General features: G+C 35.3%; 2 protein-coding genes across 11 annotated transcripts; one reads left to right on the forward strand and one right to left on the reverse strand.

The window, feature by feature from the left end:
- Positions 1-505: 505 nt before the first annotated feature.
- Positions 506-20,677, reverse strand: LOC117424179 (meckelin). 7 transcript variants are annotated; one of them, XR_009307791.1, is made up of 10 exons: positions 17,443-17,628; positions 9,342-9,417; positions 8,543-8,627; positions 7,564-7,625; positions 7,064-7,183; positions 6,712-6,823; positions 5,911-6,005; positions 4,951-5,011; positions 3,174-4,262; positions 506-1,830 (listed from the first exon to the last, which is right to left on the reverse strand). XR_009307791.1 is itself a non-coding variant. In XM_058992652.1 (9 exons), exons 1-9 carry the CDS (start codon positions 17,485-17,487, stop codon positions 4,244-4,246), a joined length of 675 nt encoding a protein of 224 aa, XP_058848635.1. In that variant the 5' UTR covers positions 17,488-17,628; the 3' UTR covers positions 506-4,243. The 7 variants fall into 7 exon arrangements, 1 of the variants encoding a protein (XP_058848635.1); XM_058992652.1 differs by having other exon boundaries at positions 506-4,262; XR_009307788.1 differs by lacking the exons at positions 3,174-4,262; positions 4,951-5,011; positions 5,911-6,005; positions 6,712-6,823 and adding an exon at positions 20,572-20,677 and having other exon boundaries at positions 506-1,516; positions 1,685-1,830; positions 7,064-7,190; positions 17,443-18,404.
- On the forward strand, positions 18,484-26,746 carry LOC117424178 (uncharacterized). 4 transcript variants are annotated; one of them, XR_009307786.1, is made up of 2 exons: positions 18,484-18,563; positions 22,161-22,432. XR_009307786.1 is itself a non-coding variant. In XM_058992650.1 (2 exons), exon 2 carries the CDS (start codon positions 22,643-22,645, stop codon positions 23,675-23,677), a length of 1,035 nt encoding a protein of 344 aa, XP_058848633.1. In that variant the 5' UTR covers positions 18,496-18,563; positions 22,628-22,642; the 3' UTR covers positions 23,678-26,746. The 4 variants fall into 4 exon arrangements, 2 of the variants coding, with proteins under 2 accessions (XP_058848633.1, XP_058848634.1); XM_058992650.1 differs by lacking the exon at positions 22,161-22,432 and adding an exon at positions 22,628-26,746 and having other exon boundaries at positions 18,496-18,563; XR_009307785.1 differs by lacking the exon at positions 18,484-18,563 and adding an exon at positions 21,123-21,451.
- The last annotated feature ends 337 nt before the right edge of the window (positions 26,747-27,083 follow it).

Below are 27,083 nucleotides of genomic sequence, written 5' to 3' on the forward strand. Positions count from 1 at the left end.
TATCTTGTAAAAAACATATTCAGGGTGGAAACTTAGGTTCCTACTGCCGAATCCCACGTTTGATCCTGGATCAACTTACCTTTTAGTAAATCACTGTTCATGCTAGACAAGGATGCACAAATTGATGTGACTAACATTCACATACTTTACTTTAAGAGATGAGTGTTGCGCCATGTAGCTGTAGCAATTGCATAGTTCAATGCTCCCCCAAAACTTGAGCATATGTTTTATATGTCATGTGAATTGTTTTAAATATAATGTATTTTGGGTGAATGCTGGCAGGACGAATAAGCTAGCTATAGTTCAGTGCTCCCATGATATTTGACCATTGGTCACTACTGTAGTTTGGTGGATAGGCCATGTTGTTGCTAAATTGTTAAAGTCCTACTGCACTAAATCACTATTTTCAATATTTCAGTTATTTTTTATATGCAGGTCTGTGACAGGCTAGCTGCAGGGATGACATCAGGCCAGAAAGAATCACACAGACAGACAGTACTGGGGTTGAAACTGAAAACGCAATGGCTGCGCTCAGTAGGTTTAATGAAACAAATAAAAGTTTTAAAGAGAAAACAGGACACGGACCTTGAGGCCAAATAAAATAGACAAACAAAACGGATTAACACTAAACAAACAGTGGACAGACAGACAAACAAACACGGTGAGTCTAAACACTTATTATTTTACCTCCTCTCCACACCCGTTCTCCACTCACCGAACACACAACCCCGAGTAAGTAAAACGTGCATCTATATATACTGTTGTGCCGAGATTCAATTGCTAATTAATTATTCACTTTAATCCCAGCACGTGAACTAATTCTGTGCAACCCCGTGCTCACATATTAAATACTTTAAATGCACGTGAAGTGCAATCCCCGTGCCTAAATACAATTTTACATTTTAAATAACTTGTGCTACACACACCCATTTATATCCTGTGCAGCCATATCTATACACCAACATTAACACACTACATGCAACATATAACACAGAAATGCACACAGGGATGGGGCACATTGCCACAAAGTCATATAGAGAAATACAGAGGGAACATTGAACAGTGTATGCCATCATCAAAATGTCAGCACAGGACCAACAGCATACACAATAATGAATATGCTTTTAATAATTATATTTTATTGAAAAAATGAATATGACTGGGGACACTGCAGAAGAATTATTAATGCAATTTTTGGTATGGTAGTGATATCCCATTAAGTACTTAACACAACATTAACAATCATTCTATTGTTTATAAGAAAAATTCAACCAAATGAGAGATACAGAAATATATATTTAAATATAAAATATACATCTGTATACAAACTATAGATATGAAGAACTAAATATTTACAGGTAAATATTGGTTTAAGCTTTTTTTATTATAATAACATTCATCTTCTAAAAAAATAAATAAATAAATAATAATTTCTTTAGCTCAGAAAGCACTGGTCCACCAATGTCTTTTTGGCGAGGTTATTTCTTGCAATACAATACTGGAGCATCTCCAGCAACTACAACAAGGAATTAGAAACATAAATACAAGTTAAAATGACTGAATTACAAATGTACATACAGTATATACAGCATGCACCACTATTAAAAACAACAAGACAGCTTTATACCAGTTTCAATTTGAAAAATGATACAAATTAAATGATTTGAATCATTATTTTGACTACCTGCTGTACAAGATATTAAATGATTGTAGCCAGCACAATGCCCTGAGTCTCGAGGTTGATAATACAGAAGAGCAGTGTGTCAAACAGCAGGAGAGCAAGCTCATTCCCAAAATAAAGAACATTGCTGAAGACAATGCCATCTGGATCTGAAGCAAAGAAAAAAATACAAGCACTCAGCATGTTTTCATTAGTTTTCCAATAACTCTTTACCATGCCACCTGTAAGAAACGGACAGAATTTGGCATGTTTCTTGAATAGTACACGAATGCCTGGACTTTATATGCCAACAGCATGTTTATAGAGCTAAATCAAAGAGATGTATTTTCTTTCTTTGAGATGTGTCATCCATCTCTGCACTCTGGTAGTGTGGGGGCATAAAAGTAAAAGCCAAGTCAGTAAAAGTATTTAGTCTAGCCCTCGGGACTGTCAAAAGGCCAGCTTTTACCATCTCCATATATTTATGATAATCTTACAGAAAAGGCAGTGGTTAACAAAAGCACTTGGGGCATTGGGGCATAAAGCTAACAGGCATGATCAGCAATGACTCAACTTAAACAGCTGCTATGGCGACATGTTAGGTTGCTGAATCCCATAGGTCTCCCTGCAGCTGTAAAAGTCCACCTGAGCAGGCAGGCAAAAAATCAACAGAGCCCTTAAGCTACATAGGAATTGAGAGACAGATATCCATTCCTGTTCTGTCCCAGAGGGTGAGGCGTCACACTTCATTTTCTCATCTGACAAAGCATATCCTCTTTGCCACAAAAAGTATATCAGTGACATTTGTGTCAATCCTGAGATTTGTCTTTGAGACTGACAAAGTTAAGGAACTTCTGACAAAAAAATCTTAAGGGTAAATCCTATAGCTATATAGTTAAAGCAGAGATTTAATGGGCATTAGTGTCTTCAAAGTGTACTTTGGTACCTACCTGATTGATTGTTCAGTGGGTCCTATGCAATAACAGTTCCTCTGACTGGCTCAACATACAAGGTGTCATTCTTAAATAACCAGTACATTTCAGTTTAAGAGTTGGGTTCTTAATTGCCCCAATGGCCAGGCAATAGCCCCCCCACAGATTTGAGGCAGATTTTCTTACTCCCTCAAGGTGTGGTGACCCTGAACTATACTGCACTGCTGGGCCCATAATCTGTGGTACTAGCTGTGAGGGTAGCTGTGTGTCACTGCTCATATTAAATGTTTTATTTAACAACTCAGTTGAGCTATGCTAGTGTGGTGACCTGTGGCAATGCAGTTTAGCCACTAGGTGATGCTGCTGCGGGACGTTGATAACTGATCCAATTAGACATGCTTTGTCCTCATTAGTCCAGACTGGAGCCATGCTCCTTGCTGAAAGAATAGTGTACAGATACTTGGCTTGCTTAGAAAAGTTTACCATGACAAAGTTATAATGTGTACAATGTGGGCTAAAAGGTGTGCTTTATATAGGCAAAGATGGTTTGTACTGGTCAGGTTTAGATATACAGTACTTACCATTGTAGAACATGCTCCTTTTCAAATGGCCGCTGGAATTCATAGTTCATAATCTTCTCTAAGACGAGTTTGTCCTTCAACTTTTTTTTGTTAGTTTTTTTGTTTATTAAACATCATTTGCATCATTTGCATCATTTTAAATATATTCAGTCATATTTCAAATGATGCAAATGACAGCATCATTTGAAATACGTTCAGTCCAGTGTAGTTTCTTTAACCCTCGTTGGGTAAGCCTTACCGCCACCAGGTTTTACATGTCATGAATTAACTGATGTCCAAAACAAATGACGCATCCTGCTGTATGAAAAAGCATTCCCCTCTTTTGCTTTGTTAGTTAATTTGGTAGGATACAAGATATCCCACAAAGGATGTATAATCCTGGCGATGGAGATATAGTAAAGGGTCCCATATCTTCATATGTCACACTTTAGAGTTTAAATTATCTCTCTGGTACCTCTTATGCAATTGTATTATTATTATTTTTATATAGCATAGATTATTATTTAGTAAAGAAACCCTTTTTTGGGGGAAACTAAAGTTTTGATCTGTGAAAAGAACGATTTAAATAAAATATATATTCTTATTACAATCCATCAAGGTTCTTCTTTCCTATTCTGAAGCAATATTTGAATGCATTGACTGCTCACTTTAAGAATTCTAGGGGAAAAACTCTGTATGAAAAAGGCAAAAAACATGTGAGCAGCATCACCTAGTGGCTAAATAGTGGATTACCATAGTTAACTATCCAGCCTGAACCAAGGAAATGTAATCCAACTGGATTCCCTGCAAACTATTGAAGTTCATGTAGACAGGTTCAGTGGGAGAGATTCTGTTCAGGGTGTGATGTTTGACTTTTAATAATAATTATGAAGAATTTTTCTATTTATACTAGTAATATAATTGAAACATATATTTTTACGTGTTCTCTATTTTCAGCTGTGTGTTACAGAGGTGGCAAGAGACACTGAGAAAATATGACTCAGTCCTTCCTGTGCAGTTGATAAACTGCTGCCCGTGCCTGTGGCTCCAGCTGCTGGTCTCCAGCATAGCAACGAACATGGAGAGTCCGCTCAGTACTGCCAGAGCAATCTGAAACACACACACACACACACACACACACACACACACACACACACACATTACATACTCCTTTTTATAATTCATTGTATTGCTATTTTTCAATAGGTACTGTATGAACAATAATATGATTCTAAACAGGATTTTACAACAGCAGTGTATACTAATATAAATTGTTCATTACATTTTCCTACATACCTAAAATCATTTCTCACCCATGTTGGGCTTTTATTTATACCACTGCAGTGATTTGCTCATCCTCTTTACTGTCATCACTTAATACAATAAAACTGCAATGGAAAAGGGGTCTGTGATAGAGATGTGATAAAGATCTGCCGAGGTAATTATAATTAAATTGGCAGTGATAACCTTTCTCTTACAGCATATGTATTATGCTTTTTTTTTTTTTTACTGTAAAGCATGTATTATGCATTTCTCTGTATTTAAAGTATTATGGATTTTCTTGTTGTTACTGTATCTTGTAAAGCGCTTTGTGATGGTGGTCCACTATGAAAGGCGCTATATAAAATAAAGATTGATTGATTGATTGATTAATATTCTACACTGCTAAGACAGGTATTGGAGAAACAATATAATACTACATTTTGCAACTCATTTCCAACCTTATCCCAGTCACTATATATATGCGTGGATACTATACTGCTAACCCCTCCAAACAAATCATTAAAAGTGGTCTTACTTATAAAAGTATTCATTCTCTTTGAGTCCTGGTTCATACTTTAGGTGACAGCGCATGCTACCTGAGTTAACAAATGAAATCCACATCAAAACATCAGCTTCCGAGATATGTAGATTGTTATCATGTAATCATCATTTAGCAATTCCCTCTTGAACTCATCAAATCATTTGTTGTCTCATGAGAGTAAACTATACTAACTATCAGATTGTCTGCATGCAACACATTCTTAGCTGAATAGCTTGTATTCTGTACCTTCCAGTCAGTACTGGGATAAATTTATAAATGCAGAATGACTGTGGTAAGGCATTTATTGCATGTTTTGCCTGACTCAGAACCCAAAGCTAATTAAATACCTTGGTACAGTAATATATCATGTATTCTTCTCCTAAAGGATTTTATCGAGAAATGGGCGTGCTTGCTCAATATGTAGTAATAAATACACAGCAGTTGGGAAAAGAGTTATATTTGTTTACACTGCCAATTGGATGGACAGATGCTATTTGCATTACAAAAATATCAGTTATGTGTCTACATAATGCAAAGTGTGCTCTGCCTATGCCATATGTTTAACAACCTGTTTGAATTCAAACTAATGAACACATTGCAGAAACATTTCAGACTAAGAGGTGTTTGAAATGTACTCTTAATTAAAAATGCTTTTTCTTAACATTTAATTTCTCTATCATGCCCTGCTGTTGTTTCTTACATCGTATTTATAAGGCTTATAAACAAATGTTCTAACAATGGGCCTGTTTCTGAAAAGACTCCTACAAAATTACAAAGTGAGGTGATTTAATTTGTTAATACTGTATACAGGTATACTGTATATTTTTGTGAATAAAGGTACAGTTAATTAGGTGCATGAGTACATTACAGAGTTAATTAAAAGTATCATATTTTGTTTAGCTTTACCTCAAAGTTTAGGATTGACTGTTTATTGTTATTCCTAGTCAGATTTACCTGGGCTTGGCTCTCTGTTGTTGTCCACTGTGGTGCACTGTACTGTCATTTTGAAGGGGGAATCATTACCAGGGCTGCTAATGGGCTGATACACACTATTTATCAGCAAACACAAAGAAAAAGTCAAAGAACTTCTTAGAAACTACGTACAAAGTGAAGCACAAAGTAATGGGGCCTAGACTTACTAACAACTATTTAGAACTGAGAACTGGAAGCTGCAAAGAGAATATGTGCCTTTAATTGTTGGTCTTGGACTGTTCTTTTTTTTATTACATTAGTACAGGTACATTATAATGATCTATTGTGAAGAGCTCTGTGATGCCTACTGAACAGGAAGGGCGCTATTAAAATGTAAGTTTCTATCGTATTAGAATTAGTCAACTTCCATTCTAACATTTTTATCACAGCTTTGTCATTACAGGAGGAGGTCAACATGGAAACCAAACTTCGCTCTTACTGCCTTAAAGGGCAGGGTTGACTCTAACCAAATTATCCTAAATGGTAATGTCTTAGACTACAATAGCATTTAAATGGTCCTGTATAAATGGGCTGTAGCTACAATTCTATGAGCCATCAGTAGAACGTTTTGAGAACAGGGCCTTGTATGTGGAATATTTATTCCAAATCCATTATGTTGCCATTGCCATTGGTAATACACTAGTATTATAATAGTGTCCACATTGTATTTTTTCTGTTAGGGGAGACACATTTGCGGGCCAGCATGGCACAATGTTTGCACTGCCACTGCTCAAACAGTGGCTGCAGCGGGGATGAATAGAAGCTATGAATCAATCCAATTACCTCAGGACTAGTTTGCTGGCATAGGTGACATATTGAGGTTTACTGTTCAGGTTATCCTGTCTTCCTGTCAATCCATCTACCAAGAAGAATCTCTGCTGAACTTGAGAGCTGCCTGCGTTTAAAGCATTTCAATAATTTGTTAAGTTATGGACTGTTGAGTGTTTAATAGTTATGGATGAAGTTACAGAAAGTACTGTCACACACACATGGTTCGTTTACCATTCTGTTAGTTCATTATTTTTGTCACAAGCACCAAACTAATTTTACTGTGTTTTTCATTTAACTGTACAAAGTTGAAAAATGTTATTTCATGAAAGAAAAGCATTACAATAAATAAAGTGAAATAACTCACCTGGGCTGCTCATGACTGGAACTGGCCACAAAGACTCATTGCCCTGACTATCACTGTACTGAAGGAACAGCTCATAAAACACAGGCTGGGGAAACTGGCTGAGGAGCTCCGGAATTTGTACTGAACACTTAAAAAAAAAACCCACAAGGTTAATTAAGTGTACACACTATTTAAATGTATGATTTCAGTATAACATGCCATTATTCAACACATTAAAACTTTGAACTCAAATAGTATACCTACAGTTACTTTAAATAAAACCGTTAACAACTGGACTAAACATTGGCCATTTCCTCCATACCTACATGGTAACACTACACATTTAGCAGTACAGTTACACAGTTGTATGTACTGTATATTGTCTAATACTATGTTTTGTGTAAGTGCTGTATTCTTCTTTTACAGTGTAGCTTAGTTGTTGGTAGAACACTTTTTCAGTTACTTTTTGCAATCAAAAAATGCCAACACCATTGACAGCTAACAGGGAGATGTATACATACAGACTATAGGACGTCCCGAAGAGATACGCTGCATCAAGTTTCTTCTGTGTGTCAGAGCACAGCTGAAAGACAACCATATGAAAGATGCTGTATATAATCAATTTGACCAAAAATGTCTGTTTTACAACATATTTTGGATTTGAGCTATATCAGCACTTAAAATGACAAACACCATGCCTCAGGCCCAAGTCAAATCAATGAGAATTATGTTTTCAAGTCAATCTGTTTGCAGAATATAGTACGTTGCTTAGAGTTGTATTGATCTATGGAGTGAAAACTACTGGCTTTCCTTTTATTTTAATACGTGTCTTATTTAGAATGCAAGAGGTGACGACCAGTTGAAATATGGGAATGGATCCTTCAGCTACTAATAAAATCTTTTTTTACTGTAGATTAATTTAATGTACTATGCCCTGTATTTCACTGTATTTAGTGTATTATGCATTGTTCCTCACTATTTTGTAAAGCCCTTTGTGATGGTGGTCCACTATGAAAGGCGCTATATAAAATAAATATTGATTGATATTGATTAAAATATTCCATACTGTGTTTTATGAATCAAACTATATAAAAAAAAAACTCAATCATGACTTTAAGCTTTGTAAAAATGGTTTATGTTATTATTGTGTACTGTTATTATTACAACACACATTTTAAAATCCCACAGGTTTGTAAATAAGCATGGGTAATATTGTAATATTTACATGCAATGTCCCTCCTCTTACATCTTGCCAGCCTAACCTTGGCGTTCCTTTGGAATGATAGACACTGCTGAAGAAGTTCGAGTCTAACAGATTTCCTTGAGAATAAGGCATAGAAACTGAGAACTTTGTTTAATCTCAAGTACTACCAGATACCATTTTTTAAAATGAATGAGACCTATGCAGCTAATAGAAATGCGAAACAGGAAAGACCTAGGGCATTTTTTTGTTAGTTACACTTTGAGGGGAAAAGAAAGGAGTTCAAAACAGAACCCTACCTTGAGTCTGACCTGCTGTGCAAGTACAAACATTTCCATGGAGGCACTTTAAGCATCTTCTTTTGTCTTGGGAAGCTGTGCCAGTCTGCATAAAAACATGACACAGTATAATTTAATGGCACTGTGAAGTGTAGTGTAGTGGTCATGTGGTATGCAAGCCATGTTGAAAATATCAACATCTAAATATTACTGTTCTCTGTAAAATGCTATCAGTATAGCAAAACTAAACAAATTATCCATTCTTGTTGGTCCACCATACAGATATTTGAATCTATTTAAAATTATTTCAACTACAATATAAAATATGGAAAGTTGTTCTTCCTGGGACATAATCACTGCATGTGCTGTAATTCAAACTAATCCTTTAATAAATAAAAAGTAATTAAAAGCACTCATATTGCATAGAGTATCTATTGACTGTGTATGAACATGTACCTAAACTTCAATAAATAGGTGACTGCATATCTATTAAATACTTTAATAGATATTATGTGCAAAATAAAGCATTACAACATTTTCCGATTCTCTAAAGAATTATTATGCAACGTTTATTCTCTTATTCCCTTTGCTCTTTCTCTCTTGTCAATGAGCACTGACCTTAAAATGTTCACTAAACTTTTCGTAACAGGACAAAATTGCACAACTTTTTTTACTGGAAGAAAGGAAAAAGTGTTGCAAAACTAATGAAAACATAACGTAGTACTGTATATTTTTATTGAGAAAGAATCTGATTACATTTTATATGTTATTGAACGTTTATTTTTTAAAATTTAAAACATGAAGGTGCATCCGTACTTACACAAACAGCACACTCCACTATGGGCGAGCCCACATCCTTCACAGTATATCCATCCTTGCACACACACACTGAAGACCTGTAACAGAAAATAAATAGCAATAAGTGCTGTTCTGTTGTTGAAGATATGAGACCGGGAGGAAAACAGAGGTTGCCTTATGATTCATGATTCACAAGATGGCAAAACCTCAAATAATAATTTACTATGATCATCTAGAGCAACATGGCAGCTTCTTTTTTTAAATCACCTAATTAGTCATCCTTTATTTTGAATGCAATTCACTGTGGACCTAATTATGTGCCTCTCTTCATTGGGAATGAGAGTGGTGGTTAGCACTGTCATGTTTAACTCATGAGGGACTTTCAAATTAAGATCGCTCATGTTAGCTCAACTAATTAGCTGGCTTAGCTATACACAAAAAAGGCTTACTGTATATTCCTTTCCACACATCTGTAGCCTTTCTTCCGTGGGGACTAAACCCAAGTGTCTACAGATGTATCTTGAGTACACATCTTCTGCATCTATATCCCATTTCCAGTGATTAAGATGATGTAAATGAGTAGATCTTATGTTGGCTTTAAACATCAAACATGTAGAAAGTCTGACTTTTGGAAGGCATTAATATTGTTGCCTGCTCCAGGAAAGGTAAGGCCACTTTTGCTTAAATGTGCATCTCCAAGAATCCACAACAAAAAGCTGCCCACTATAAATTCAGGCCCGCGCCTAAATGAGTTCAAGCTATCTTCCCCATCAGATGCAGCCTAGTTTATCTACGTATTGAGTACTACATTAAGAACCAACCCACAGAACTTGATGTCACACATAAACTCCTATGCAATCTCATTCAAAGCCCCAGGGGAAGGTTCAAAACCCCAAAGCTTGGTTTTGTTGTAGAATCACCTCTAACCAGCCCAATTTAGTTGGTGCTGATCCCTTTAAACCCAAGTAACTGCAGTATAGAAGACATGCAAAAATGATTGTCCAAGCTTTTATTAGCACTCACTCCCTTTAAAGGGTTGCCAGTGTGACTGGGCAAACGCTGTCAGAAGTGTACAATATTTCAAGTTCTATTTTAATCTTTCTATAGCTGTGTTTATATAAGCCTTAATCCAACAGATACTGCACAGCACTGATTCAGTAGGGAACTGGACTAAAAACAGCTTGATTAAAAAATGTGACTTGTAAATTAAAGTTGCCATGCCCAACAATCACGTTCAATTTTACACTAACATTTTAAAGATTTCTTACTAGTTTTAGCACATTTCCTAAATTTGTTTTAGTTGCAGGCAGAAAAGCTGTATCCCTCTTTGAATTGAACACCCATCCTCCAGCTACCAACTACTACAATACAAATCACACATAAGCTGGATTCTAGTTCAGAGAAGCAAAATATAAATGTAAACAAACAAAAAAAAGAGATGTTGTTTCTTCTTTGTGTACATTAATGGCTGGTTTCACAGACCGAGATCAGCACTAATCTTGGACTACCTAATGCTATTTTAGGTAATGTAATCCAAGATTAGCACTAACCAGGGTCTATGAAACCAGCTGTTTGACAGGAAGTGTTTCTGAGTGTCTTCATAATCTCTGACATGGCACTTTAAGTTTCTTTTAAAATGACTAAATATATCACTTGAGCGTTTTATAGTTTTGGATGTGCTTAGTCTATGTAGCCTCTAAAAGACCAGAAAGATTTTCCAAATGTAAGTAAGATATAAGACCATAGAGTCTATTTTAATGATCTAAACAGTGGTCAGTCTAAATACAGCCAGCCATCATTAAATATGATAAAAAAAAATACAGCATATTTAATAACAGGATGATTTTGTCCTCCCAAAGCAAGATTTATTATCGCCACAAGAAACACTTGAAATACTGGTTTGTGTAGACATTCACAAGATGTGGCTAGGCTTACAGTGAAAATAACATAAGGACCTATTAGAATTTGCCATTTTGTAGATTTGTGTAATGTATTATATTTATACTATGATTCCATTTATCATGTTGTAATATTTTGCATGGAAATATCACTTGCAGGAATCACAACTCATTTGGTAAAATCTTCATAACTTTAAGACTGTATATTTTAGTTAAAAACTTACTGTCAGAACTGCGGGTTTGGTTGGCACCACAAGCAATACACTGAAGTTAAAAAAAAACTGGGGTTGCATGAACAAAATAGAGGTGCCAGCACTTTGGACAAATCTACAAACAGAGAATAGCAAAAATAAAAACAAAACTACACTGTGGTTTGAAGCCAATTACAGTATACTGCGTATTACATCTGACTCCTGCATGTGTTTGTTTGTTATCAGTCAGCAGCCAATGGTTTCTGATATGGGAGTGTCAGGTTACACTTCTCTCAAGGCTCTGCTAACAGTAGTTACAATAAGCAAATCAGGCTTTTCACTCTCACATTGTAAATGTTTTTTTTTTTTTTTTTTTTTTTTTTTTTTTTTTTTTTAAGAAAAGCAAAAACAAACTATCCTTTTCAGACCAGACTCCAGATTTGGGTCAGATTTACTTTAATCTGGCTCTAATTCACATTTAACACTTTTTTTTTTTTTTTTTTTTTTTTTAAATTAGAGGCATTCTTCATGACCATTTTTAACAATTACTGTCATTTCTGTATTAAACAAATGTTTACCAAGGTAATTTTACAGTTTTAACCATTCTTTCCCCAAAATAACACTATGCATTTGCCATAGCTTCCCATGGATTGTTATGGTCAGGCTCCTCATTCAAAATGTGTACCCTTAAGCACAGTCTTGTGTGTTGATCTGTTTGAATGTTCTCCAGATTTGTTGCATTTTTAATTAGTACAGTGGAGAGCTACATCAAATTTGTACAATTGGGAGGACTGTCAAGAAATATTATTTTTATTAATTACAGGGGAATTCCTCTTTGACATAGTAGAATGGCTTTAAGAGAGACCTGGTCCTAGTGAAAGCACAGCTGCTTGGGATGCAGGGAGAGTCATGTGATGCATGATTCGATTCATGGCCCATAGGAAACCGCAATGGTGGCCCATAGGAAATTGCAATCCGTTTTGTCCAGATGTCAGCAAATAGAAACTTTTCAATACAAAATGTTAAAGCAACTATGGCTGGTGAGCATTGTCTGCAACGATTGTCCTAAATTCTAGTGCATCAAGGCAAGTAGGAAGCACTGCATTAGCCTTTGCATTATGGAGGACAAACTAAAATTCGTCTTCATCTCAGAATATAAATGGCTTCTTGGCATTTATCCTGTGGTCTCAAGGTCAAGCAATACAAAATCTCACATGGGAGAATCCTGACCGAACTGATAAATTTCAAGTCTATTTTTATCTCCAATTACTTACACTCGCTGACTGGTTCTACTTTAGATGACTTTGAAGATCAAATTCAATAGCCTAGCTAAATCTTCATGCTCAAAGCAATACATTCTGGATTAATTGGAAGACTATTTCAGTAGACTGCACAGCAATTACAGGAGATCATAGTCAACAAGATATGTCATGGTTTACCCTTTAAGAATGAAAATAAGATCAATGTAATAAAATATATATATGTGGAGTTGAAGGGCCAGTTTAATAAAGGTTCTTAAGATTTGACAAATGTAAACAAACTGGCATGTAAATAATCAGTGAAGACTAAATAAATGAAGAATAATAGACAGTCTATAGTAAATAGACAGTGACCAAATATCCATATTCCAGTATAAAATTGAAAAGAATTATTGGACATTACAGCTTTATGCCTCTAGTTTATTATTTTCTTCTGTAAAAGTCAGACATCTCTTGCCTGCTATTGTTTGTCAGTAAATATATTTATTTTTATTGACAGAAATGCCAGGATCATTATTCTTTTCTCTTTTTAAATCGTGCCCTCCTTATGGATATAGTAAAATGGCTTTGGATCTTGTTGAATCACTCTTAGTATCAAAGTGGTACCGAGTCCCCCATTGCTTGATTGTTCCCCGGGGTTAATCGCTACATCTATTCAGTATGCAACATCTCCAAAACTAAATTTGTTAATGAATACAAGAAAAATATACTCTTTTAAAATAAGTAATGAATCTCAATACAATTCTTAATTGCTCTCATCACAAAGCCATTTAATAAATGTGTTATTAAAATGAAGTATACATTATAAAAATTAACCATAAAAATACAATGATTTTTCATGTATTACAGGCTACTGTGCATGCACACAGAACACATATTGCTTTACATTCAAACATTCACACAATTGACAATGAGCTTGTTTACACAAAAACAAACATATGCATTCACAGAGGCCCAACAATTATTTCTACATTACTGCAAGAAAGTTTCTTTAGTTTTGCATAGTTAAAAAAAAAAAAAGCTTTACAATCATATGCAACAATAAGCACACAAAAATATACTTTCTGTTGAGATGACATTTAAAACATTATACAGAAATATAACAATACCAATAAAAATATTAATCTTAGTTAACTGTATAAGTGTATGTGCAAAACTAATTTTAAAAATAATATTTTGATTGTTAGCCCTTCCTTAGGAATTATCTAATGCAGGGAAGCTATGATGTAAATAAAAAATATTTTTTTTCCCCATATTCCCCACACCCAAGTCACGTACTTGAACTATACCGTCGTCTTACCTCTGTGGGCTTCTTTTTCTTTTTGAGGTAAACGGAACAGAAATATGTTTGCATTTGAAACAGACCACACCCTAGTGCCACATCTCAATAAAAACTATTTTAGAGGACATAAGTTTCACAGTTGCATGTTAATAGTTAAGTACAGGGAAATACCATTACCAATGACTGACTTCCTTTATGCAACAAACATGTTATCTTTTGTTGTCCGGTGTTCCACCCTGGAACAAATTTCTTGTTCAGAAATCTCACATGACCTTGCATGGAAGACTATGCATTAAAATGTCATTTTGTTCTCCAAGTTTTTTAAATTCACAATGTAATACTTTTTGCAAGCAGGTTGTACATGTACGGATAAAACCTTCAATATACGGTGCACTAGAAGGCAAAACAGGAAATAGAAAAATGTAAAGGAAATTGCAAAAGTGTACTGATTTAAGTAAGATCTGCTGATATACAAATCTTGTGATTACGTGTGTTATGTGCGGCTACAATTCTGCTATAGATAAGGCCATAGAAGGGTCATCCTTTGTTGATTGACCAAGCTGTATTTATTTTTATTTATTTATTTATTTATTTGAACAAATTTAGTCATTGCCAATTAATTTTATTATTTTCTTCCAATTTGCAATCGGCAATTATTTTATTATGCTCAGCTCACCGCTACCACCTCTGCACTGACTCGGGGGGGCGAAGACGAACACACGCTGTCCTCCGAAGCGTGTGCCGTCAGCCGACCGCTTTTTTTCACACTGCGGACTCGCCATGCAGCCACCCAAGAGCTACAGCGTCGGAGGACAAGGCAGCTCTCGGGCAGCTTACAGGCAAGCCCGCAGGCGCCCGGCCAGACTACAGGGGTCGCTGGTGCGCGTTGAGCCGAGGACACCCTGGCCGACCTAACCCTCCCTCCCCCCGGGCGGCGCTCGGCCAATTGAGCGCCGCCCCCTGGAAGCTCCCGTCCTCGGTCGGCAAAGGAATAGCCTGGACTCGAACTCGCGATGTCCAGACTATAGAGCGCATCCTGCACTCCACGTGGAGCACCTTTCACTGGATGCGCCACTCGGGAGCCCCGACCAAGCTGCATTTAAAAGGAATCAATCAATACATTGCAATTTCTTTAGATTATACAATGTTTTTAACAACATTATCCCCTTAGCACTGCTTAATTAAGATTTTTGGCCTTTAATTGTTTTGATTTTCCTCTTTGGTTAGCATAATCAGAAGGAGGTTGACCTGCAGCAAAGGAGCAAATTGGTAATTGAATAATCTTCCCATACCCAATTACATCAAAGAGCTAAATAATCCCCTGCTCCCGCCATTATCAACAAAATAGAAGGTTACAAACTATAAATGACAATAAGATATAACAATAAGAATGCTGGCTTTTAACAGTCACATCAGTCATGTCCTGTCTAACAGCTTCTAAGTTCTATGAATTCCATGAATGCCCTTACTTTTCCTAATATTCTTCTTACATTACAAACCATGTATTTAATAAATATTATTAGCTAAACAGGAACTCATGTAATGTACTCAAAAAAAAAAAAAACACTAATACAGAGATTAGTCCCTACAGGGTCATCAGTACTTTGAAAGTGATGAAAGGTAAATCAATCAAGTGTATTAATGTTACATTGGTTAAACTACCATTTTCATTTTAAATGTCACAACACCACTTCATTTAAGTCTAAGCATGTATCCACCACACTACAGCAGACAGATAGATCATTGCACTGAAAATGATTCACAAAATGTCCCTAAACATATTATACAGAATAACAGAACAGCAGGATTCACAAATAAAAAATATAATAATCCCAAACTACATATAAAATAATAAACTAAATATTTAACCACATTTAAAGCACACAGCTTTGGATAACTATTTTTTTTTATTTATTATAAAACAAAAATATGAAGAGGATTGTGTCTTCTCTCTTGATATCAGATCCCAATCAGCATTAGGCCTAATCTTTGACTAGTTGTAACCAGACATATGTGAAATAAAAATGTTATCTTAATTTAAATAACAGTCAATTATCAAAGGCAGTTGAGGTTCTGAATATTAACTTTGTAACCATCAGTAAATGTTTATATTTACAAATGATCAGATTTTGGTAACAATTACATTTTTCATAAAGCGTGTCTTAAAAAAGAATGCATTCAGAACTTGTCAGCTTTTTTTATATTTAGGCAAAAAAAATCAATTTGGTAGCACATGCCAAGTTGTATTTCTTAAACGGAGTCACTAGGTCAGGTTTTAATATTTGTCAGCACCAGTGCTGTACTATGCCTCATGCCTTCAGAACACTTATTTTAAATGGTACAAATACTGTAGAATGAAAGTCTTGTTAATGCAATACTCCATTATCAGATGTTGTTTAAATTACATACAAAAGTGTATACCTTATTGCACTAGTTTTGAACAGGTTTATCTCCCCCACCCCCACCCCCACCCCCACCCCACCCCACCCCACCCCACATCACCCCACCCCCACCCCACACCACAAACATTTACAGTCAATACACTGAAAAGTAAATATCCAGCAAAAAATAAAATCTCTCTTAAAAAAAGATGTTCTTGTGTTGTATATTTTAACACATGTGTTGTTTTTCAGTGAAAACTAGCATAAATACAGCATTATAAATCAAAGATTTGGCATTACTTAAAACAACATGTTCGGTCCTGTTACCAACCAACACTTGCGGAGTTTAGGCCAACTTCTTATTAACAAGACACTTTGCATGTCTGGGATATAAACTCAACTAGTATTATAAGAAAAACGGTATTGTATTGGTGGCAAAATACAGTAGTAACCCAATCATAAACGTATAGGCTATATTAATTTATATTTATAAAACATACAGTGCAGACTTTATGAATTCCAGGTTCCAACACTCAAATAATAAAAAAAATACCATGTTATGGTTCATAATGAAAACCTCAATATCCATTTGAATAATTACATGGACTCATATTGACAAACGGGGTAAATCAAAATTGTTAAAAAAACACAATCATTGTGGTAGTATATATATATATATATATATATATATATATATATATATATATATATACCACAATGATCGTTTATGTAATTGTTTTTAGGCAACACAAATAAACATAAATAATTGTGTTGGGCTTTAACCTATTTTTAAAGCACAAGTCAGAAAAAAATGCCCAGAAATACAGCCTGCTATAAAACAGGGCCACTCCTGCGTACCTAGCATAGTAATATGAAAAAACACTGAGGTCACAATAACCTTGTTACTGGGGAAAATATAAATGAATATAATGTATAACGGTGGAGAGAAAAAAAACCTACACACATCTTTATATTTTCCCTTTTTTTCAAAGCATAATTTGTTTTAGTAACAAATACGTATATTATGCATAAATACATTCTACAAATACCGGTAACTCAAACATTCACTTACTTGGTAATGCATAAAAAGACAATACAAATGTTTAACAAACCTTCAACGCATGGATTATATGAAGTGAATCCAAGCGTTTTCCCATTCTTTTGGTGGAGAGACTTTCATCCTGTGGCTTTTTATCTCGTAGTTGTTTCCCTTATTATTGTCCCAGTACTCTTCTACGCCTACACAATACTTAATGGCAAACTGCAATGTACCTCCGGATTCCTGAAAAGTCGGTGTAATTAACTTGAAAGAGAATCTATCCGTGTTCCCGTTGCTGGAATTATATATATAAGAAGCTGGCACGTCCATAAAAGACAACCAATTGTCCAAAGTATACCTCACGAAGACCTTTTTCTCAAAAGAGATATTTAGAACTCGGATTACCCCGTTGATGCTGAAGTCATCTGTGCCCACGGTTTCCAAAGATACTTTCATTTGCTGTACTCTTTCTAAGAATCCGGGGGCTTGCAAAGGGTTAACAAACTGTGTCTCCAAAAAATTGGATTGCGTAGGTGTTCTGAACACTTCCAAATTGCAAAGGTGTTTGGGTGGTCTTTGTTGCTCCAACCTGGCCATGACATGAATTGGTACCTCTGGCACATCGGCATTGCAGAAATGCTTCACTGAAATAAGCTCCAAACCTAAAGAATCAGCAAACCTGACCTTCTTCTGTCTAGCGGGGCACGGTGTCCCTTTTATTTCAGGTTTGGTGTGTTGTAGTGGCGCCGGCAGGGACTTGGCTCGCTTGCGCAAGGTAGGACTTACACTAGGCTTATAGATGGTCTCTCTTCCCCTTGGTCTCTCTTGAACTACGTGGTTTTCCTTGCCTTCCCCAGAGCTTTCTTTCACCGAGTCTTCTTTGCTTTGATCAGCGGTTGACACACTCCCAAACAGTGCTGCTATGCAGCTGTAATTCCTCGGTATGCAGTTCCTCGCATGCGGCATGGTTACTGATGACTGCGCCGCAGCCTTCTCCATGGAAAGAACGACCCTGCAGACTTTCCCAGTCAGATCCTGGCCGTTAAAAAAAAAGTACTTTTATTTTAGTGGATGGTAAGTCTGTAGCTGTGTGACACTGCGGAATTCTGAGCCAATTAGATGCCTGTCATTGCTCCTGGCAACTGACGCATCTGCAGAGCTTGGGGGAATCCGGTTATTTTTCTTTTCTTGCTGGTAATGTATTGAATATGATTTAATTTAATTTACTGATTTGTAGTAATCTATGAAAAGTGGCATCTATTATAATATTCGAAAAATCGCGCGATAATATAAAACGTCATAAACGTTGTTATCTAATGTTTTGTATATCTAAGGTCAATGAGGGTATTTCACTGCTTGTAATCTTGTGACTCTGGCGCACAGTCATTACACAATTGCTCTACCGCGTATCCAGAAAAGGCATTTACCACATTCATGTTCAAATTAATTTTGTCTCATTAGTCCCGTATTTGTTTTATTTATTTATTTATGTTTTTAATTTCCCAGTAATGACTGTTAATTATGATTAAGTTATGGTTTAATTAAATTAAATAAATATTTGGATGAGTGTAAACATACGTGATGTAAACAGTATGCAATGTAATATAAATACCCTAATATTTTGATCGATTGTAGTGTACCAGTGACATTAGTCCGCATCAAGTGGACTAAAAAGCGGTCTCGCAAATCATGCAGCTTTGTACTGATTGCAGCAGCGTACCAAACAGCAAGTGGTTTTGCTAGTCTGAACAAGTGGAACAAGTTATCCAGACAATGAGGTCTAACCCATAATAAGCCTCTACAAGTGCGGATGGAAATTCACAATTTGGTGTAAAGACAAACTCAGACATCTTGTACATCGTCATTACGAACATTTGATTAAAAATATTGATTGAAAGCACCGACAAAAAAGTCAGAAATATGAAAAAAGCAAATACACTAATACATATAGGCCTATTAATGATAAAAGCTTTTTTATTAGGCGTGATTCGGGCAAACACATTTAAAATACATATTCATAATCTATATCAATAAGCCTAATTATACTTGTCTTTTTGTGCACATTCCACACTAGCGGATCATATTTGCATTTTAACTTGCCGGTACCCTATTGCTGCATGAAAACTGAACGTTAAGTTCTAAATGTGTTGTTTATATAAATTATACATGTGACGTTTCAGTCGGTTAAATTGAATACATCAAACGTGCATATTATTATTATTATTATTATTATTATTATTTAAATATAGGAGTATCTTATCATGTGGCACTTTATTACAGTTTTTGCAACATTTTTATGAATAAAACAAAACCAGTCTCTTCAGAATATTTTGTTCCTCAACCATAATATATGAAAAAAGGAAAAAGGTGCCGCATATTTAAATTATATGCTACATTTTCAGTATACCTAGAAAATGTATAATTACTTAATATCGTGTATCAACGATACAAGGTAATGATATAACGTGCACAGTGCAATTGTCAATTTTATATAATAATTTTAAATATTGAATATAGTTCTGTATTCTGTTACATTTTAGTGATGCCTTTCATTTGAGACACTGGGTTATGCGGAGCGAACCTTACTGATCAAAAGGCTTCCCTTTCCATTTTAATAATTTTCAGACGTCATTTCAGAGAATAATTGAGCTGTCTTTGTTTTAAAATGTGCTGTATAAGGACGAGCAAGCGTACTAAATTAGTCCACCTGAACAGGATCACCTCACGTCCGATTACGATGCAATCTTGTTTAGTCCGATTTAACAGATGATCCACTGTGGTGATTATCTTCTGGCACGATGCAATCGGGATTAAAAAGTGTACTAACTAACTAGTACAAGCAAGTGGACTAAACCTGCTTATCCACTAGCTAGACGCATTAAGAGGACTTTGGTACGCTGCAATCGACCACGCGCGTATAGTTTCTGCTATAACAGACACGTTCCTAATTGTAGATTTATTCAGCTGATTTAGAACTTGGTTCTTTATATACATGTGAAATGTTTTCCTCAGATACCTTCATTTTTTAAGACATTAACTTCCTGTATTTTTTAAGTCACATTTGTTATTTTAATTCCTATATAGACTATATAAGACAATTATAGGCAATTAAGTCAATAAAAATAACAATAATAAACACGTATGTGTTGTATTTGTATGTTTTGTTATTGTTTGATATATAATAAATAAAAGCATACTGTACCTTGTCTGTATCCAGGAAGTTTGGAAGCTCAACATTCTGCGGTAAGTCGTGGAACTGCAGCAATAAGTAATTAAGTACACGTCAGTCCACGTGTCAAAGATGCAACAACGATTTTTATATTTTTTATTTTATTTATAAAGATATCAATTAAGTGTTATGTGAAAAATGGACAAACTAGCATCCCAAGAAAAGTTATAGGTGGCTGTGGGACCTGGTACGAGTGCTCAAAAATGTATCACAAGGTCGTCTGTAAGTTTCAGTCCATTTACAAACAGCAGATGTGTAAACAGACACGGGTATTGTTATCAAATGCTAAATAATTTTAACTAACATGCATTGTATTCATACCACTTGAGTATAAGGAGGGTAGGCGACTGTAAATTACTGCTTCTCACGAATGAATAAAATACACCGAGAAAATCAGTCTGAGCTGAACTGCAGTACCCGTATTCAGAAATTTTAACGAAGCAAAATGATATACCTGGCACCGCAACAATAAACAAACAACACAGTAACACATCTGATGACAACCACTTTTTCGTGGGAAGCAAATGTTTTTCAGAAGACATTGCTGTTTTTTTTTGTGTGTGTGTGTGTGTTTTAACGTCACTTCCTACCCAAAATGCGTGCCTCCTGCTGTGTTGGTTGCTGTGGCAACAGAGCTACAACCTTCCACTAGATTAGACACCGAAACTGTTTTCGCAAGCCTCTGTCACTCTAATATAATATTGTTTCCTACACCGTTTTAATACTAGTCAGATTAATAATTCAGCAACACGTATGTAGCGATTAATCACTCGTGGTATAGAGCGGGCTGCCTTTGTTGATGAGTGTGGTGTGGGTACCTGAGGATGAATGATCATCTTCGCCTTGACTGGAGGTAAGTTTGTTGTTGTGTTAAATGGTAAAAACTGTAACGTTGAGTTTTGAGTGTTGAAGAGTATATCCTACAGTTGTCAGTGAAATTGGTTTATAATTGTGTGTGTTTTTCGGTTCTTCACATTCAAAAAGAAAACTGATGCTCACAATAACATAAAGGGCCTAGGATAGGGTTGCGGGCATATCTTTACACAACCAATACAGTGACTGTTCTATAACTTAAAACGTGCCTTATTTTGTTTCCATAAAGTGTATCATTGACATACATTAGGTAAAAAAACAAATCTGTTAAAATCTATAACTGTTCATGTGTATTTCTGCAGAATTGAACATAGCAATGCACATATTGTCTGTACCTGTAAACTGTATGCATTTTTATGTAAAAATCTGTAGGAATGTCTTTATTCTAGGAAGACTTGACATCCAAGTTAGTGAAAGAGTTAAAGGCTAGTTTACCTTTGGTAAAGCCATTAGTAATACTTTTGGGAGCCAAAAGAATTTGCCAGTAGCAGCATACTTTCAGCAGCTGTGAATTTATCACACAGTAATTGCAGTGTAAAAGATATCCTGATATGGATTTCTACAAATGCCTTTGCTATTTTTAAAATGCTAGATAAACTGTAGTTTTGTATGTTTAGTTTATGAGAGCGTTCAAGATTTATTTAGTAAAAGTGGTCAAGCATGTCATTTTTATTCTGCTTTTTCACTAGTGAGTTTTATTAAATCCCAGTTTCAAAATATGATGGATTCCCAGAACAAAAGAGACGTGAATCTTGAAGTCGATGCAAAAACTGAGAAAGATGCAGAGATGGAATTGAATGAGTCCGATAGGAAATGTGTTGATGCGCTTTTAGATTTCAGTGAAGAACTGAGTAGGAGGGATGAAGATCCTTCTGAGTGTTTTTTTTTTTTTGAACCACAATGTATTTCAATATCAGTCCAAATTAGGCTCTGATTCACATCATTCCCCTTTTTAAAAATACTGTACAACAGGTTCAGTATAAGAAAATTAGTATTAGATGAGAATGGTGGATTTACGTATAAATATTAGTAAATCACATTTGCTGTCCAAACATGTTACATATGTATCATTTGCAACATATTCATATAGTGGGCTATTTGATTCCTTTATATATTTCAGTGTCTTATATTATTTTACTTATTTCTTTCCCTACAGACTCATGGCTGGGAGATGTCCTCTCCATTTGCCTGTTTCCAAATTCAGAAAAAAAACAGAAAATCCAAGCAGGCAGACACAGGGTACCACTGCTTGCTTTGCTTAGATGCTGTACAACAACTGTCAAAAGAAAATTCTCCTAAAGGAGCCAGTGCAGATTTAGAATCTTCCAAAGCAGCCTGCCGTTCATCTGGCAGCGCTCTAACTGAAAGCCTCCTTGCGCCTGTAATTTACCGAAGCAGATCATATGCCACTTCTACTCCAATTAGAGATAATTCCAGTTTTAAAACAAATTCTAAGAACCAGTTACTGTCTAAACAAGCAAAAGAACAATCTCAATTGTGCAAAGGAAAATCAGAAGACGCTGAAGCGAGTGCACCTGAAGAAACTGCATACAATTTAAATGACAAGCTTGTACGATGCCAGTCAACTAAAGAGACTTGCCGTTCGGAAGCTCTAGTTATCAACAGTTTTGCTGTCTTGCCCCCTGTAAAACCAGCTAGTCCCAGTTATCAAAGACAGACTTCTTCAGCAAATAAAAGTGAGATTATAGTCTCTCCTAGCACTGCAAACAATAGGACAGCTAGTAGCAGATCAGATAGAACACCCATGGCAGAGGAGAGAAAAGCTGACACACCTGGTATACAAAAGGACCTGAATCAGCCCCAGGGCGGGGAGATTTCAGTTGCCTCTCTTGTGCCGAGGGCCCCTACTCAGTCTGAACCTGGGCTTGGGCACTGGCAATCTCCCTACACTCCAAGCAAACAAATTCTGACTGCTTACAGGATTCATACCTCCAAGAAAACTGCGGCCTCATTCATTACGACTGGGATTCTGCATGGGCGGGGTACACAGAGCAGTGGAAGGAATCTTAAGCAAGAAGATTTAAGTACAGTGACTGTTAATAAGAATGGCCAGAACCACAAACTTTTATTTGGGCTGAAGCCCAAAAATATAATCAGAGGAACCGATCCACCATCACAACAGGCGTTGCCAGTACTATCAGGAACTAGAGTTGCGATACCGGTATCATCTCATCGACTGCTGTGATCTTTGTTATTGTGGCACTGGAACTAGGCATTAACACCGTATTTTGTGATTAAGGGTTAGCATTTTTTTAAGATAAATATACACTTGAAATAACTGGTAGTGCAGATAATTAGATTTGTATAAGAAACTATAGTATTGCTTTGTTAAACCTGCTTACAAACTCCAACCACACTTTATAAACATCAAAGTAACATTTAATATTAGGGATGTAAATATTGTTTAATAAAAAATCTGTTTAAACTATTTGATTTCTATCGGTTAACCGTTTAACTGTAGTTACACCGTCACACTAAATACCCTTTAAATAAATACCCTTTCCACATATATTTAGTCTTTGTCATGTATTGACATTTGTTTACCAAACATAAAAAGAGGCAGCTTAAGAGCACAAATCCTCTTTAATTGCATCACGATTGTATCACATTGCCGATAGTATCTCCGTTATAGTTAATCTTGATCCACTACAGGGGACACTGGTTTCACATAAAATAAAACACCATTAAAAAAAATAAAATACATGTTACAATCCCATAAACTTAGTGTAGCAATCAACCATTCATTTTTCAAGATTATTGTGAATTAATGCTATGAATTCATTTTAAAAGCAAGTACGTAAAGACAAGATTTTTTTTTTAGTTTCTTGAAATGACCATAGATAAACTGCAACTTTAACGAACTGTGCCCACAACTATTCAACTAAAAAAAAAAAAATGAAACCACCGTATTCACCAAGGAAATTTCATCTGTTATCATAGAACAGCGGTTCTCAAACTTCGCTGCACTGTGACTCTCTAGTTCTAGCAATAAAAATAACTACGCAATATTTTTTACAGCCAACAGTAAAAAAAAAATACAAAAATTACAAATGCTTCTAGGCTGCCGTGGTTTACGTGATCGTACCACAAGGACAAATATATCTCATCCTTGGAGTGATGTGTTAAGAATATTTAAGCGATCAAAAATATTTGCCAGGAAACCATGCAAAGCAAGCCATTTAGCACAAGCTTTTCGGGTTCTTTTTTTTTGGCACTTATTTTGCTGCACTGCCACTCGATTCCCCTTCATTACTCCCGTTTCCAACACTTTTCTTCAGAAAACTGTCAGTTGTTTTATATTTACAAAGCAACTTTTTGAACTCCATTCACAACAAAAAACAGAGACTACAAGTTCAGAACCAGTTCTATTTAGTGTATTTCTGTCTGTAAAACTAATCCTATTTGAATGATTTAAGAGACAGTGGTATTTAGATCTGCTACTGGTTAAAATCAATTGAATAGACCCAAATGTGTTGAAGTAAGTATAACATTATACTGGTAAACAAAGAAAACTGTTGCATTGGTGTATTTCAAGAGTTATGGTTAATTTCCAGATATCTGAACATGGTGTTTATATATGACACAGTGTGTGTGTGTGTGTGTGTGTGTGTGTGTATATATATATATATATATATATATATATATAATGCTGCTTTACACACTCATCTTGCAACACCACTATCACTGTTACATAAACTTTGAGTTGTAGGATTCAGCTTCTTTCTGGCCATAAATACTGTAGCAATGACACACTTCATGAACATTTGATGAACAGCTTAAGTACCCATTCATCTAATGTCAGAATACTACTGTACATGTCAGTTTAACACTTATGTATTTATTTAAAGATGCATTACTTTTCACCACAATTACACATTATCCTGCACTGTAAAACATGCTTTACGTTGTCAAGGTAAGGAACTACTACCCATGACTAAATTGTGTTAATTTCCACTTTTAAAGGGTTTGGCTCTAAATATATTGCATTTGTAATAAATTTTATTAAAATAATCTAGTTTTTTAAAAGTGTATTTTGCTACACATATCAATAACATTTAGTGTATCAAAGATACTACTAGTAAAGGCATTTTCTAGTACTGAATTCTTGTTGAATACCATTGCTATAATAATCTTTTTTCCCCCCAAACTGTGTGTAAGTGTTTTATAAATAAGGTTTCTCAAAGTGGTATGTCAAAATCAGGTGCTGCTGTTTGTTAGGCAACAGTTACAACACACAAACACATTATAACAGATTGCTACTGCCGTGCAAATCCATCCAGGTACTACTATCTCACATCATAAAAAACTGTACAACACTTCCACTATATAGGACAAAAGTTAAGCTGCTATAAATGCACTACCTCAAGCATTCAGACAAAATCACATGTGCAAACATTTTTAATTTGAAGTTTTACTATATACATCCGTAGATAGTACTGTACTAGCTAGAACTCAGCTTAGTATAGAACAAACAACTACATTTTCAAGTTCTTTGCAATTGACCACTAATAAACTGATACGTATTTTTACATTAATGGGTAGTTTCACTAATTGTGGTTAGCACTAATCCTGGACAACTTTATCCAAGACTAGTACTAATCAGGTCTGTGAAACCACACACAAAACAAACCTGAACTGCCTTCATACAGAATTAGATGTTTTGTGTTAGTTACTGAATTGTTAGATGAAGAGTATACAAAGTTGGCAGAAAATATATCCTGGATACTGTATACCAAAATATCAGTCAACAAATGTCATTATTCTGGGAACTTCTAATTTAATTCTATGATCTTGGGATATTTATTTGTTTTGTTATGGCCTGCGATGTAGGCATTGATTGTATGTAGATGAATAACTTTGATAAAGTTGTGTGCAAGAAGTGGAATCAAATCTTTATTGTTATCACGCATTTTGTCATCTAGAATTACAAATGTAGTGCCCTATATGCTTTTAAAAAATCTAAGTGGCTGAATGTTTTTTTTGTTACTGTGTATTCAGGACTGTTTAATGTAGCTTCTTATCACTTTCCCAATGCTTGAGAATCACTCATACTGCAATGACAACAAAGATCTAGATTATAAGCACCAATACATATTTTTTTATTGAATGTATGGCTTCATTCATCTGATGTGAAGCTACTGTGTACCTGCCACTGTCTCAAAGTCAAATGACACTTCAGTTCAAATAAACCATTGTATTTGTAAAGATTGTATTGGTTCAAAGAAAAACACACACAAACAAAAATGAACCAAACAAAATGCATTTTTATTTTGTGCAAGTGAACTGCATAGCTTAGACAACTGGATCTTGAATGTTTCAAAAATAAAAACAAACAAATACATTACTTCAAAAATTCTGTCAAATCAAATTTTGGCAACTGAAATGCAACTAAAAAAATGTTCTCTTCTGACACAAACATTTGCATGCATTTTTTTTTTATTTTATTTTTTTTACATAGGACAAAGCACTTACAATATACACAATAGTTTTACACTTTCAAGCACTTAACTTTTTTTTTAGTATTATATGTTTATGGTTATATACAAGAAACAATAATATGCACACACAAAAAATAACACCATTTGAACTTC

The sequence above is a fragment of the Acipenser ruthenus genome, chromosome 19 (assembly GCF_902713425.1).
Source record: "Acipenser ruthenus chromosome 19, fAciRut3.2 maternal haplotype, whole genome shotgun sequence".
Classification (NCBI taxonomy): Eukaryota; Metazoa; Chordata; class Actinopteri; order Acipenseriformes; family Acipenseridae; genus Acipenser; species Acipenser ruthenus.

What these genes read in the sequence shown, in the direction of transcription:
- LOC117424179 (XM_058992652.1), bottom strand. Translation starts at nt 17,487, where the DNA reads ATGGGAAAACGCTTGGATTCACTTCATATAATCCATGCGTTGAAG. An exon ending in TAGTGGAGTGTGCTGTTTGT is followed by an intron (nt 8,628 to 9,341) that starts GTAAGTACGGAT and finishes GTTTTTATGCAG; the next exon opens with ACTGGCACAGCTTCCCAAGA. An exon ending in TCCAGTCATGAGCAGCCCAG is followed by an intron (nt 6,824 to 7,063) that starts GTGAGTTATTTC and finishes CTTTAAACGCAG; the next exon opens with GCAGCTCTCAAGTTCAGCAG.
- LOC117424178 (XM_058992650.1), top strand. Translation starts at nt 22,643, where the DNA reads ATGTCCTCTCCATTTGCCTGTTTCCAAATTCAGAAAAAAAACAGAAAA.